Source organism: the organism of the source record quoted next, unplaced genomic scaffold (genome assembly GCF_019419815.1).
Source record: "Pyrus x bretschneideri cultivar Hongxiangsu unplaced genomic scaffold, Pyrus_bretschneideri_v1 Contig10, whole genome shotgun sequence".
In the NCBI taxonomy this organism is placed as follows: Eukaryota; Viridiplantae; Streptophyta; class Magnoliopsida; order Rosales; family Rosaceae; genus Pyrus; species Pyrus x bretschneideri.
The window spans coordinates 5,331,427-5,344,055 of NW_025999391.1; the positions used below are offsets into that span (position 1 = coordinate 5,331,427).

The 12,629-nt window shown below is 40.0% G+C and overlaps 2 protein-coding genes across 3 annotated transcripts in view; both read left to right on the plus strand.

Moving 5' to 3' along the window:
- Positions 1-68: 68 nt before the first annotated feature.
- On the plus strand, positions 69-9,438 carry LOC125480397 (putative disease resistance protein RGA3). Its single transcript, XM_048591229.1, has 3 exons — positions 69-1,217; positions 8,703-9,361; positions 9,432-9,438. The coding sequence occupies exons 1-3, from the start codon at positions 966-968 to the stop codon at positions 9,436-9,438; spliced, it is 918 nt and encodes a 305-aa protein (XP_048447186.1). The 5' UTR covers positions 69-965.
- The window catches only part of LOC103961661 (putative disease resistance protein At3g14460), a 45,267-nt gene continuing 42,063 nt past the window's right edge, over positions 9,426-12,629 (plus strand). Inside the window, exon 1 of one of the 2 annotated variants that reach the window (XM_048566984.1) lies at positions 9,426-9,939. In XM_048566984.1, the coding sequence (XP_048422941.1) occupies positions 9,441-9,939 (499 nt within the window). In that variant the 5' untranslated portion in view covers positions 9,426-9,440. The remainder of the gene's footprint in view (positions 9,940-12,629) is intronic. The other variant, XM_048566975.1, reaches the window with a different exon arrangement.

Consider the following 12,629-nt stretch of genomic DNA (forward strand, 5'->3'; position numbering starts at 1 on the left):
GGCTCTTAGATTCTTAGTCTCGATTTCTTCATCTACTTTCCTTAACTAGCTGAGTATTAATCTGCTCTTTCTTTTGTGTACCAAAGGAAGGATATGCCAGAGATATTTAGTTTCAATGCTGAGGGAATACTTGCAAGGGCGGCTTCACTTGCCACTGAACCTCTCATCCGTTCTTGGGGACTTGAAGCAAAACTGACAGGCCTGCATCAAACATTATCCCTGATTCAAGATATCACGCGTGAAGCTGCTGAGCAACTACAAGATCCGGTTGAGGCAGTGGCGTTGTGGGCGCAGAAACTTACAGACGTAGCTAATGATGCCGATGATGTCGTGGACGAAATTGACTACGAAGTTCTCCACCATAAGCTGGAAATAAAAAACCATTTGAAGAGAAAGGTACTCAACTTCATTTCACTCTCTAATCCGGTTGCATTTCGTCTTAAAACAGCACATAGAATTAAGAAAATCAACGCATCGTTGGTGGATCTCAAGAATCAGGCGTCTATTATGGGACTAGTTTCCAAAAATATAGATGCAACTTCTCAAGCAATGAGATCGATCAGAGAAACCAATTCATCAATTGGCAATGAAATCATGGTTGGCAGAGATGAGGTCGTGTCAAATATACTTGCAACCTTGACCAGTTCCGAAGTCGATCAAGAAAATCTTTCCGTTATGGCCATTGTGGGAATGCCAGGTTTGGGAAAAACTACTTTGGCCAAGTTAGTTTATAATGAAGATGAGATAAATAAACACTTTGATAAGAAAATATGGATACATGTATCCAATACATTTGATGTCGATTTAATTTTGAGTCGAATCTTAAAATATGTTGACTGTGGAACGTTGATATACAAAGTCAGGAGGCAGTGCTTAAAAGCCTCCAAGAACAGTTGAAGGAGAAAAGATGTCTTTTTGTACCAGATGACATTTGGAATGAAGATTCTGAAAAATGGAGCAAACTGATGAGTTGTTTGTCAGAACTCCATTTTGCACGGGGAAGCACCATACTTGTCACTACATGCAGTTCCAAAGTTGCAACAATAACGGGAACACTTCCTCGCTGCGATTTGGGATTTCTATCGGAAGACGAATGCTGGTCCATATTGAAGGAAAGAGCATTTGTAGATAACACTGCTGCTCCTGCAGATCCTGATCTAGAGGAAGTTGGAATAGAGATTGCCAAAAAGTGTGCAGGTTTACCATCTGTGGCAAAGGTAAGGACTATTAATTTAGTATTATTTATTTGTAGTTGGAATCTTAATTGTCATCATTATAATTTCCGCACATTCTTTTGACCTTTTGCACCTTTTGTATCTTTTGTACGTCTCTACTTTATTTTGTTCTTTGATTCTATGATGGAACCAATTTTGTAAAAAGAAGAAAGAAAGGGGAAATGCCAAAAAAGAAAGAAAGGGCAAATGCTACAAGAATTAAGAAATTAAATAATAATATGCTTAATTCATGCCTTACAATTGAGGCTATTACCAAATATATATAGTGCTCTCCTTAGTGGGTCTAAGTGACCCATTAACCCTATTACAGATATTGACCCATCAATATTGTTAGGGTCCTAATAATCCCACCCCCTAAATAAAGGCATGTCTTCGTGCCCTAATACTAGATATGCTAAGTTAGACCCAATATGCTCTACCTTTGTCCAAGTAACACCCTCCCCAAGCAATCTGTCATGTAGACATGAAAAGGGTTGTCCCTGCTTGTTCACCCAGTTACAAACCATGGGATATTCAAATATTAGCATGGTAGCTGCAACCAAAACAAGTGCAAACTTGTTATCAGTTGCTGAATATTTCCCCAAATACAACCTTGGTGACAATGCAAAATTTCCAATTCCCCTAGCATCCCACAAGCACACTAGCCTCCAACTGAACTACTTTTTCCTTCATGATTATGATGCATTATGCATATAATGCTACTGAACAAAGACCCAAAAAGTTGTTCAATTCATCAATTGTATTGTAGTCCTTGATACAAACGGCATGTAGGTATCAACAAACTTTGTCTTGATCCAATAATAATCTTGCCTTCTCGAATTAAGTAGTGAGGCATCCGACGATTTGGCATTATCATCACAATACATCACAATACTGTATCACTTTTGTCAAACATATGATGATTCTAGAAATTACAAAGCTCACGTGATGCGCAAGTCATTAATTGCTAAGCTAACTGCGTCCTTCTTGCGGATGCGATGTGAAAACATGCGACCAAGCTCGGTTGGGTGAGTAGAATAGACGTGGTCATGTGGTGTCGAACTTACTATTAATTTATGCACCGAGCAACTACGATCGACGATGGAACACTCTCAGCCTAGGGTTCTAGAACCTAAAGACAAGGTTATGCCTTCGGCTATGAAGTTCAATTCTTCGCACCAGATTCAGTAGCTTCAACTATATTTGTGAAAATATAGGAGCATCGAATCAGTATTAGGTTGCATGAGCAAAGATACTTAATTGAATGAATGTCTTTACTGTGAATGTTGTTAGGCCGACTGAATGCTTAAGTCTGAAATCCACCTAGGAATAACCACTCATAGAACAACTCACTTTGCTAGGAAGTTGATGAAGTGACCTCATTTGGCAAAAGAATCGTAGAATCTTCGCCGGCTGAGATTTAGATAGATAGCAAACCAACTAGAAGCAGTATTGTTAATCCAAACTAAATATGCTTCTGATCACCTGATTCTACGGCTCCAGTGATGTTAATCTAAACTAGATATGTTGCCGATTCTCAACACATTGTTGTTAATCCAAATTGGAGGTGCATTGAAAAATGGTGAGGATAATTAATATTTTTTTAGGGTGTGAGAAGGTTTCGCATAGAGCATTTTGAGTTGTTTGTTGAGTTGAATAAGTTGTTTGCATTGCCAAACCACTTTTCTTTATAAAGGTAAGTTTTGTGATAGCCAAGATTGCCGAAGTAGAGACCCAATAGGACTGTGACTTCTCGGCCCATACTTAGATATTCCTAACCTTATCTCACCCAAGCCCCTTCTCTGCAAAGACTCTATCTCTACAAGGTCTCGGCCTCTTTGACTTGAATTAAGACTCTGAACCTAGCCTCTTTATGCACTTAATTCACTCTTATCTGATTAGGCATAGGTTTTGGTCTTGGAATAATTCGAGTCTTATCAAAACCTATTCAGACCCTTAACAATTTCAATTCAACCAGGACTCGACCTAGCCACGTATAAGTCTAATCCCTTAGCAATCCCACTTTCATTAGGACTTGGTCGTAGGGGTGGGTTCAAAAAACCGAAAACAAAAAAAAATGACAACCGAACCGGACCGAAAAAAATCGAACCGAATTAATTAAATTAATATTTTTTATTTAATTATCTGTTTTGGATATATATATATATATATATATATGTGTGTGTTGGAATGTGTACTGGGTTATTATTATATTATTAAAGTAATTAAAGTGTGCCTGACAAAAGTTGATCAATCAAGCACATGGGTGCTTGCTTTACAAAAACCGTGTGCTGAGTGCTGACAAAAGTTGTATAGCACATGGGTACTTGCTTTCTAAAGACAAATCTTTCCTTCTCTATTTTCTATCTTATCTCTCTCGTATTATCTTTCTCTATTTACAACCCAGAAGGCAGAAACCACCCAATTTCATCTCCTCTTTGTTTTGACTTCTTAGCCTCTCTCTCCCACCGTCGAATTCTTGCACCTCTATGCTGCTCTGCTTTCTTCATCTCTTCCTCCAAATCAAACTCTCTATCTCTCTCCTTCCCTCTTCTTGCACCTCCATGAACCCGTGGAGAATTCTTTTCCTTCACTTTAAAAGCTTGGTTGCAGACGGTTCCTTGAAAGCTCAAAGAAAAGCCGACATGCTGCTTTGATTACAAAACAGATGCTGCATCCAATCTCACCATCAGATATTATGTCTCTCTCTTTCATAGCTATGGCACGGCAATTGCTCGGCAATCGCAGCAAGTTCTGCACATCACTTCTTCATCGGCACAACATTCCTTCCAATTCTTTCCAAACCCTGGCTTTTTCAATCCCCACCGCACCATCTTCGCTTCCCAATATTTGATTACAAAAATCATGGAAAAAATCGAACCGAAAAAAATTGAACTGAGCAGAATCGAAATTTAGGTTTTGGCAAAAAACTGAATCGTTTTGAACCGAACCCAGCCTTACTTGGTTAAATCATCATTTTTTTGCTGAGAAAGCCATCTGGCCAGAAGGATCACTATTGGGCCGAGAGCCACGACCTTCCATTTTGACTTATCTTCTTAACCCAAACCCAATATGTCAAGCCCAAACATTGCCCTCCACTTATGAAACCTTTGGCCATAGACATATAGTTAGAGAGTTTTGAAGAAGCGAATATTCTTCAACCACCTTCATTGGCTTGTAATAAATGCCTCTACTCAGGTGTGCACGCCAATACTGCATCGACTGACCCAACCTAATTACTTGTACCACGCGTCGAGTTCTTACCATGACTCTCCAGATTAACCTTTCATGGGCCATACTTTTCTAGACAGCCTAACCGTCAGAACGTCCCATTTTGATTGGCTTGCTTTAAAAACCAAAGCGTCAATTCTCATATCAGGTTGGGTGGCGTGAAAATTGGCCCAAGTCACTTTAATTGCCAAAACTGCAATGAGTGAAAAGCACATCCGAGATTTTTCTATTTTGAAATTCAAAATTAATAACTCAATCCTTTCTTTATCTTCTGTATTGCCCATAAAAACCCTCAAAAATTTCTTCTTCTCATTCACAGTTTCAAAAACCCTCTAGAAACCCTGCAACTTCAATTTCCCAGAATTCTCAAGCTTCCTTTGTTTTCTTACCAACCACTTTAACTTCTCTAACTCGAAACCCCATCTTTTCAAATGGCCAACACTCACACTTCTAAGCTTCTGTGAACACCTCACTTGTGAACTTCAAAACATTAAAAGCCCCAATGACTGCCTCGTCATCAAGCTTTTCAAATATCCTGATGAGCCATAAACCAAGTCTTAGGTTCTTGGTCCTTTGATCAAGAACACTATCCCATACTCGGTCATCTCGCTGGTGAAGGTAAATCTACTCACATCATTCTTCAAAGTTGGGAGTCGCCAAACCCCTGATCGTTTGGCCCTCAGCCTCTACTGCTTGGGCTTCATAGGTCAGCTGAATAATGCCTCACTTTGGCGATGTGTGGCATCTGGGCATTTTCGACACCAGCAAGATCTTCATCGTAGATATGAACATGGGCCGAGAACTTTTAGTGGCAACCCTTAATTTCTGGTACCTAACCATTAACACGATGGTCTTCCTTTCAAGTCTATGAGCCATACTATACTAGACGTCATCATCATCCTCGGTACATTTGTAACTGGCCTCCCTGTTGACTTCATTTCGTCAACACGCAAGTACGACTTGGACTTGAGGGCCATCTTTGATGAGAAAGCCTAGGAGTCTTGAAGCTCAAAGACGACAAGAAAAATTAGCAGAAAGAAGACATCACCAAGTTTGCAGAAAACTTCCTCAACTACAACATGTTGAACACCAATTTTGTTGGCAAAGATGATGAACATGTCCAACAAGGAGAACATAAGGCCTTCATTTTCTACTGGTACTGTTCCAAGTCCAATAAGTGCCTCACAGAGAATATGTCAGTGGTCGAGGCATTGGCAAGTGGTCAGGTATTGGCCCTTAACCTCTAGCATCTCGAAACACTACATAGTTGTTGGTGGCATGCCTGTTGAAGTGGTGGCAATCAATAGACATTTCTTTTCAAATGTTCGACCTTAAGTATGACATGGCCTGGACAAAGCTTAATCAATAACATCGGCCTTGGTGATTCGAAGGTGCAAACTTTTGCAGTCTTGGCCGAAGCTGTTTGCGTTTTGACAACTTTCCTATTGGTTTGGGACAATGTCTTACACACTTAACACTTGCCGATGATAATTCCAGCAGCATTAATGTTGATATACTACAAAGAATTTTCTTTTGCAAGGTACTGCACTTGGTGCTTGCTTCTCAACAGTGACATCTGGACTGTCAAATTTCAATGAACAATTTTGTTAACAAAAGTTTGTTTCCTCATGAGATCGTTATACTTCCTTATGGTATTGATTTGCTATATCTTGTTTGAAACTGAGTTAGCAGAGCTCACGCTCCAAGGTAAATTCAAATGTCTGGTATGTATGGCGAGCCTACGTCAAATGAAAGTTTTAGGAAGTACATCATCTGAGGCCTCATCGTTGTCTTCCTCAACCATCCATTATGAAGGCCCAAAATCGGACGGCTTAGTACTCATCGCAATAATTGTCGCCGCTACCTTCTGGTTGTCAAGATTTATCTCCACTTCTAGGTGTGCTTCAAGGTCTGGCGTGACGGCAACGAGAAGATCATGTGCAATTTTTACGTCAGATGACACAATTGCCTGATTTGTAGATGTTGATTTGTCGATGCTTTCCTTATCATTGTTTTCTTCTTGACAAAGTGTATTTTAGTGGTCATGAACTTCATAGTTTTTAGCACTTGGTTGGTTTCACTAAGTGTGCCAAAATGTTGACCTTGAAAATTACAAAGCCTAAGTGACGCGCATGCCGAGTAACTACTAAGCTACTTATGTCTTTCTTGTGGATGTGGGCGTGCCAACTCACCACCGAGCACGGTCGGGTGAGTAAAATTGAAGTGGTAATGTAGTGTTAAACGCACTGCTAATTTCTGCACTAAGCAACTACGACTGAAGAAGCACTCTCGGCCTAAGGTTTTGGAACCTGAAGAAAAGGTTATGCCTTTGGCTACGAAGTTCAATTCTCTACACCAGATTTGGCGACTTTAACTATATTTGTGAAAATATAGGTGTGTCAAATCGATATCAGGCTGTAAGGCCAAAGACACTCAAATATGTTATTAGGTTGTCTAAACGTCAAACTCTCAAATGCACCTAGGAGCAACTAATCATATAACACTGCACTTCGCTAGGAAACTGATGAAGTGACCTTGTTCAGCGAAAGAATTATACACTCTTTAGTAGCTGAGACTTGGATAGATAACCAACTGACCAAAAATAGTGTTGTAATTCAAATTGAAGATGCTCCTTAATCGCCTGATTTTACGACTCCAGTGATGTTAATCTAAACTGAATATGTCACCGGTTGTTAACACAGTGTTGTTAATCCAAATTGAAGGCGTATTGACGAAAGGTTATGATAATTAGTGTTTTTCTCTAGGGTGTGGGAAGGTTTCCGTAGAGTGAGGCTTCGCATAGAGCAAGTTTCGCGTAAAGCATATTGAGTTGTTTGTTGAGTTGAAGGGCTCTTTATATTGCAAAATCATTGCTATTTATAGGGTTGGATTTTGTGATAGCCAAGTCTACCGAAGTAAAGTCCTAATAGGACTGTGACTCCTTGGTACATACTCAAGTATTCCTAACATCATCTCATCAAACTCCATTCTCTTCCGAGGCTTTATCTCTACTAGTTCTCAGCCTTTTTAACTTGAAATAGGACTCTGAAACTAGCCTCTTTGTGCACTTAATTCACTCTAATATGATCACCATAAGTCTTGGTTCCTGGAGTAATTCGAATCTTGTCAAAACCTACTCTAACCATTAACAATTACAATTCAACTAGGATTTAACCCATCCACGTATAAGTTTGATCCCTTACAATCCCACTTCCATTAGAACTTGGTTGAATCATTATTTTCTGGGTTGAGAAAGCCATCTGGCCTTAAGGATCACTATTTATCTCTTCTTAGTCTAAACCTAATATTTCAAGCCCAAACAGCGTAAGAGTTCCTTGACCATGAAACAATTATCTTCAAATAGAATGGCCAAAGTCTGGTATCATGAACACTTTCATGAATTTTGTTCTCATCTAACACTATAAAGGTTTCTTCAAGTCTTTCGGTCTCCCAAAGCGCATAGACGACTTTGGTACATATAATGTTGGCTAGCTCATATCCAGACTACAAGTGTCAAATAAGATATGACAATCTTGGATGATAGAGATGCCATCACTCGACAATACAATAGTAGAGTAGACTTTCCAAGCTCTCATTTCCTCACAGGAAAGTAAGACTGCCTCAAGTGTAGGATTAGACACTCATGTGGAGTTTGTGCTTTGTAAACCAATTCCATTTTCTTGTTTCCAAACCCTAGAGCAACATGAGCTTTGGACATCATGCTCTTGGATATTGAGTGGCTATATTGCCAATAGCTTTTACAAGCTTCACGTTCCTAAGGTCGAAAATTTTTTCGTCACTAGCATCTACACTTCAATCCCTATGAAAACCGAACCAGGCTCTGAATACCAAATGATGGAATCCATTTCGTTTCGTAGAAAAGAGAAAAAAAGGGAAAATGCAAAAAAAATTAAGAAATTAAGTAACAATATTCTTTATTCATGCCTTCGAAATGAGACTATTCAGAAATAAATATATAGTACTCTCCTTAGTGGGCCTTAGTGACTTGTTAACCTTGTTACTAATATTGGCCCATTAATACTGGGACCGGTGCAGAAGGTTATTAAAATACCATTGCTCTTTCTCCATACCCATGTACTTCTATTCTTGCGTGTTTTAACTTTTGACTTGATGACCAGACTTCTTGAAAAGTTTTATCTTTTGGTTTGTGCTTGATTTACTATTATCCCATCGATTAAAATGTTTACGCAGTCTAAGAATTATTTAATGGGAAATCTAACCATTATGAACCAACAGGTTTTCGGAGGAATGTTGCATTCTAAGAATGGTGCAGATCAATGGTCAGCGATTCTACAAAGTAAAATATGGGACTCTCCAGAAGCGAAAGAGATTATCATCTCGGAATTGAAGTTGAGTCTGGATAATTTGAAATTTCCATTTTTGAAACAATGCTTCGCTTATTGCTCAATGTCCAAGAAAGGTTCTGAAATTGAAAGGGATGACCTAATACAAATGTGGATGGCTCAAGGATTGCTTCACCCTTCTACCGAGAATAGTGATCTAGAGATGGAGGATATAGGCACCGAGTATTTTCATATTCTGTTGCAAAACTCCTTACTTCAAGATCTTACGAAGGATGAATTTGGTGTCGTAGCCAAATGCAAGATGCATGCTCTTGTGCATGATTTTGCAGAACTTGTATCAAAATCTGAGAGCGTGACTTCAAGTTCTAATAAGATGGTCGGCACATTGAAGATTCGACATGCTTCACACATTCCTACTTCGGTTTTGGAATCAATTCAAAAGAAAACTTTAAGGGGATTGCGCTCATTGTTTTCTAATAGTGAAGTTCCTAGGAACATGTTGCCAAGGCTTAGAGGTTTGCATGTCTTGAATCTTTACAACTCTAATATTAAGGAGCTACCGATTTCCATTGGGAAACTGAAGCAGTTGAGGTATTTAAACGTTTCTGGAACAGAGATCAAAGCAATCCCCAAATCTGTCGGCAAACTCCATAACTTACAGACATTAAGAATGGAGTATTGTAGACGTCTGAAAGTGTTCCCTAAGGAAATGGGAAATTTGATCAATTTGAGACACGTCTATTTTGGTCCAGTCCAAAAAAAAAAACGTGCTAATTTTGGTTGGTATACGGAGTCTCCTGTTGGGGTTGGGCAATTGACTAATCTCCGAACGATGCCTTATTTTATTGTGAGTCCTGATGAAACTGATCGTAGCATTGAAGAATTGGCTGGCTTAAACCACTTGAAAGGTGAACTGGCCATTTATGGTTTGGAACATGTGAGGGATGGAGAAGAAGCGAAGAAATCGAATTTAGTTGGGAAGAGAAACATACGTAAGTTATCACTTGTATGGGGTGAGGAAATGAGGCCATGCAACAACAGTGAAGAGGATGTTCTCCAAGGCCTCCAGCCACACCATAATTTGGAAATTTTAGAGATTCGCAACTTCATGGGTGCTCAATTTCCATCGTGGAAGCCACACAACAACTTGAAAGAGATTCGATTGCTTCAGTGCGACGTATGTGAAGAAGCCCCCATGCTTGGCCATCTACCTGGTCTTATGCATCTTGAGTTTAATACAATGTGTAATCTAAAACGTTTGGGAGATGAGTTTTATGGCTATGATGACGTTGATGATGCAATGAAGACCAAGGCTTTGTTTCCTGCATTGAAGACCTTCAGAATTAGTGCGGCCCCAAAATTGACCGAATGGATTGAACCACCAGTGGTGAAAGAAAAACAAATATCGGTGTTTCCTCGCCTTGAGGAGTTGGATCTCGTGGAGTGTCCACAACTGAGAAATTTTCCTGATCATTTTGCATCCCTCCATAAGTTGGAGATGAGTATTTGTCACGAGCTATCAAACCTAACAAGTCGGGTAGAAAAGTGTACCTCTCTTAAGAATCTGGAAATAAGCAATTGCGACAAATTTATGTCTCTTTCATTATCTGGTTTGACATCTATCCAGAAATTATTGCTTAGTTCACGTGGTGGTAAATTAACATCAACGAGCCTGCATAGTGGACCAGAATTGTACGGCCGAGTTTCTCTTAAGGAGTTGTCCATAAAATGTCCATCTCTTGAAAGTTTGGAAATAAGCTGCTGCAATAGTCTGATGTCCATTTCAATTCACGGTGCAACATCCCTTCGAGGATTGAAGATTAGTTCATGTGGTGGATTAAGATCAATGGACCTACGAAGTCTACCAGAATGCTATACCCCTCTACAGGTGTTGTCTTTAAGGTCGTGCAAAAGTATGGAGTCAATTTCAAGTTTACACGGATGCACATCTCTCCGTGAATTGACCATTGAAGATTGTGATGGATTAAAAACTTATGTACCAAGTGGGCTTGAATCTTGTACTTCTCTTCGTACGCTGACTGTCCATGATTGTCAACACTTGAGGCAGTATTCAGCTTTTGGGCTAGACGTGTCTCTCATTGAGGAGCTGACCATTTATAAAAGCCCTAAGCTAATATGTGTTTCAAGTCACGGTCTAATGAGACTCCGCAAACTGGTACTTGTTGCAAGTTGTGTACAAGAATTGTCTATCGTCGGCAGTACTACAGTAGAGGAGTTGTCTTTACAGGATTGTACATCCCTTGGTTCACTGTGTATCGACAATTGTGAAAGGCTGAGGCATGTTGCGATCGAGGGTTATGAGAAGCTTTCAAGCTTGCTGGGTGGGTTGAAACATTGGAACGCACTTGAGAGATTGAAAATAACTGGTAGCCGAAACTTAGAATGCATTCCAATTTCAGATGTATTCCCGCCATCCCTTAGGCAATTTGTAATTGAAGATTGTGCTCAACTATCAAGCCTGCCAGGCCGTCATGAATCTCTTGAGGAGTTAAGTATAGTGAATTGCCCTGAACTATGTTGGAGTTCAGTTGCCAATGAGGGGCGGAGTTTGACCGCCCTCCGGAAATTGGTTATTGCAAGTTGCAGCGAAACAGAATTGAACATTGACTCTATCAGTACGCTTGAGGAGATTTCTTTACACGATTGCACAACCCTTGGCGAACTGAGAATACGGGATTGTCAGAATTTGAGGCATTTAGTGCGTGATGGGTGGGGGATCCCCCCTCTCTCTCTTGAACTTCTGAGTATAAAGCGGTGCTCTAATTTAGAGGCTCTTCCCAGTTTAGACAACCTCACATCCCTTGGCAAACTGAGTATTAAAGGATGTGATGGATTGACAGGTCTGCCGAGTGGGCTCTCATCCTGCACGTCTCTTGACAAATTGGATATTGGATGGTGCAGAAATTTGATATCTCTGGCAGATGTCGATGTAACTAGCTTGCAATCTCTTTCCAGGTTAATAATACTTCGTTGTGAGAAATTACAATACTTGCCGACGGGTCTACGGACTCTGAGTCGTTTGAAGACGTTGTGGATCGGTGGGTTCTGGGAGGAGCTCGATTCTTTCCCGGTTTCCCAAATTCCACCATCAGACGATTTAGCAATCATGGGGTGGCCTAAGCTCAAGTCTCTGCCTCAAGTAATTAATCACTCGACTAGTCCTGTAACACGGTTAACTATATATGGTTGGGATGGGCTGGAGACTCTTCCAGAGTGGTTGGGTGACCTTACATCTCTTACCAATCTGAGCATTCATAATTGCAAGAATCTCTGGTCTCTGCCTTCCGCCCAAGCTATGCAACGCCTCACCCAAGTACGGTATATATGGATTTATGTATGTCCCATTCTGAAGGAAACATGCGACAAGGGCATCGGCACAGAGTGGTCCAACAAATCTCATTTTCCAATTATCCAGAGTAATTCCTTCTCTCTCAAAACAAATAATTCATTTGTTCAATTCTCATTCCCTCACGTTTCTTCTTCAGTATTGAGTATTGACCAAACCTCTTTTTTTTTTCTTTTTTTAATTAAGGTTATGACACGCCCGAGACATTCTAAACGTCAAAAGGTAATTTCCTGTCAAACCAAATTATTCATCAAGTTTTATACCTTAAATATTTACTTCCACACCTTTTACCATCATTTCAACAAGTTGCCGGTTGTTTTCTATATTTCTTGCTAACTTCTTTGTGTTACATTTGATCAGCCACCGTCCAGATTCAACACCAATCCAACTTTTCACTTCCAAAACTTCGGAACATGAGGAGGTCTGCGTTTTTCAGCACCGAGACGGAAAGGAGGGCATTGTTCGAATTCCCTCCATTGATATTTGTTATCC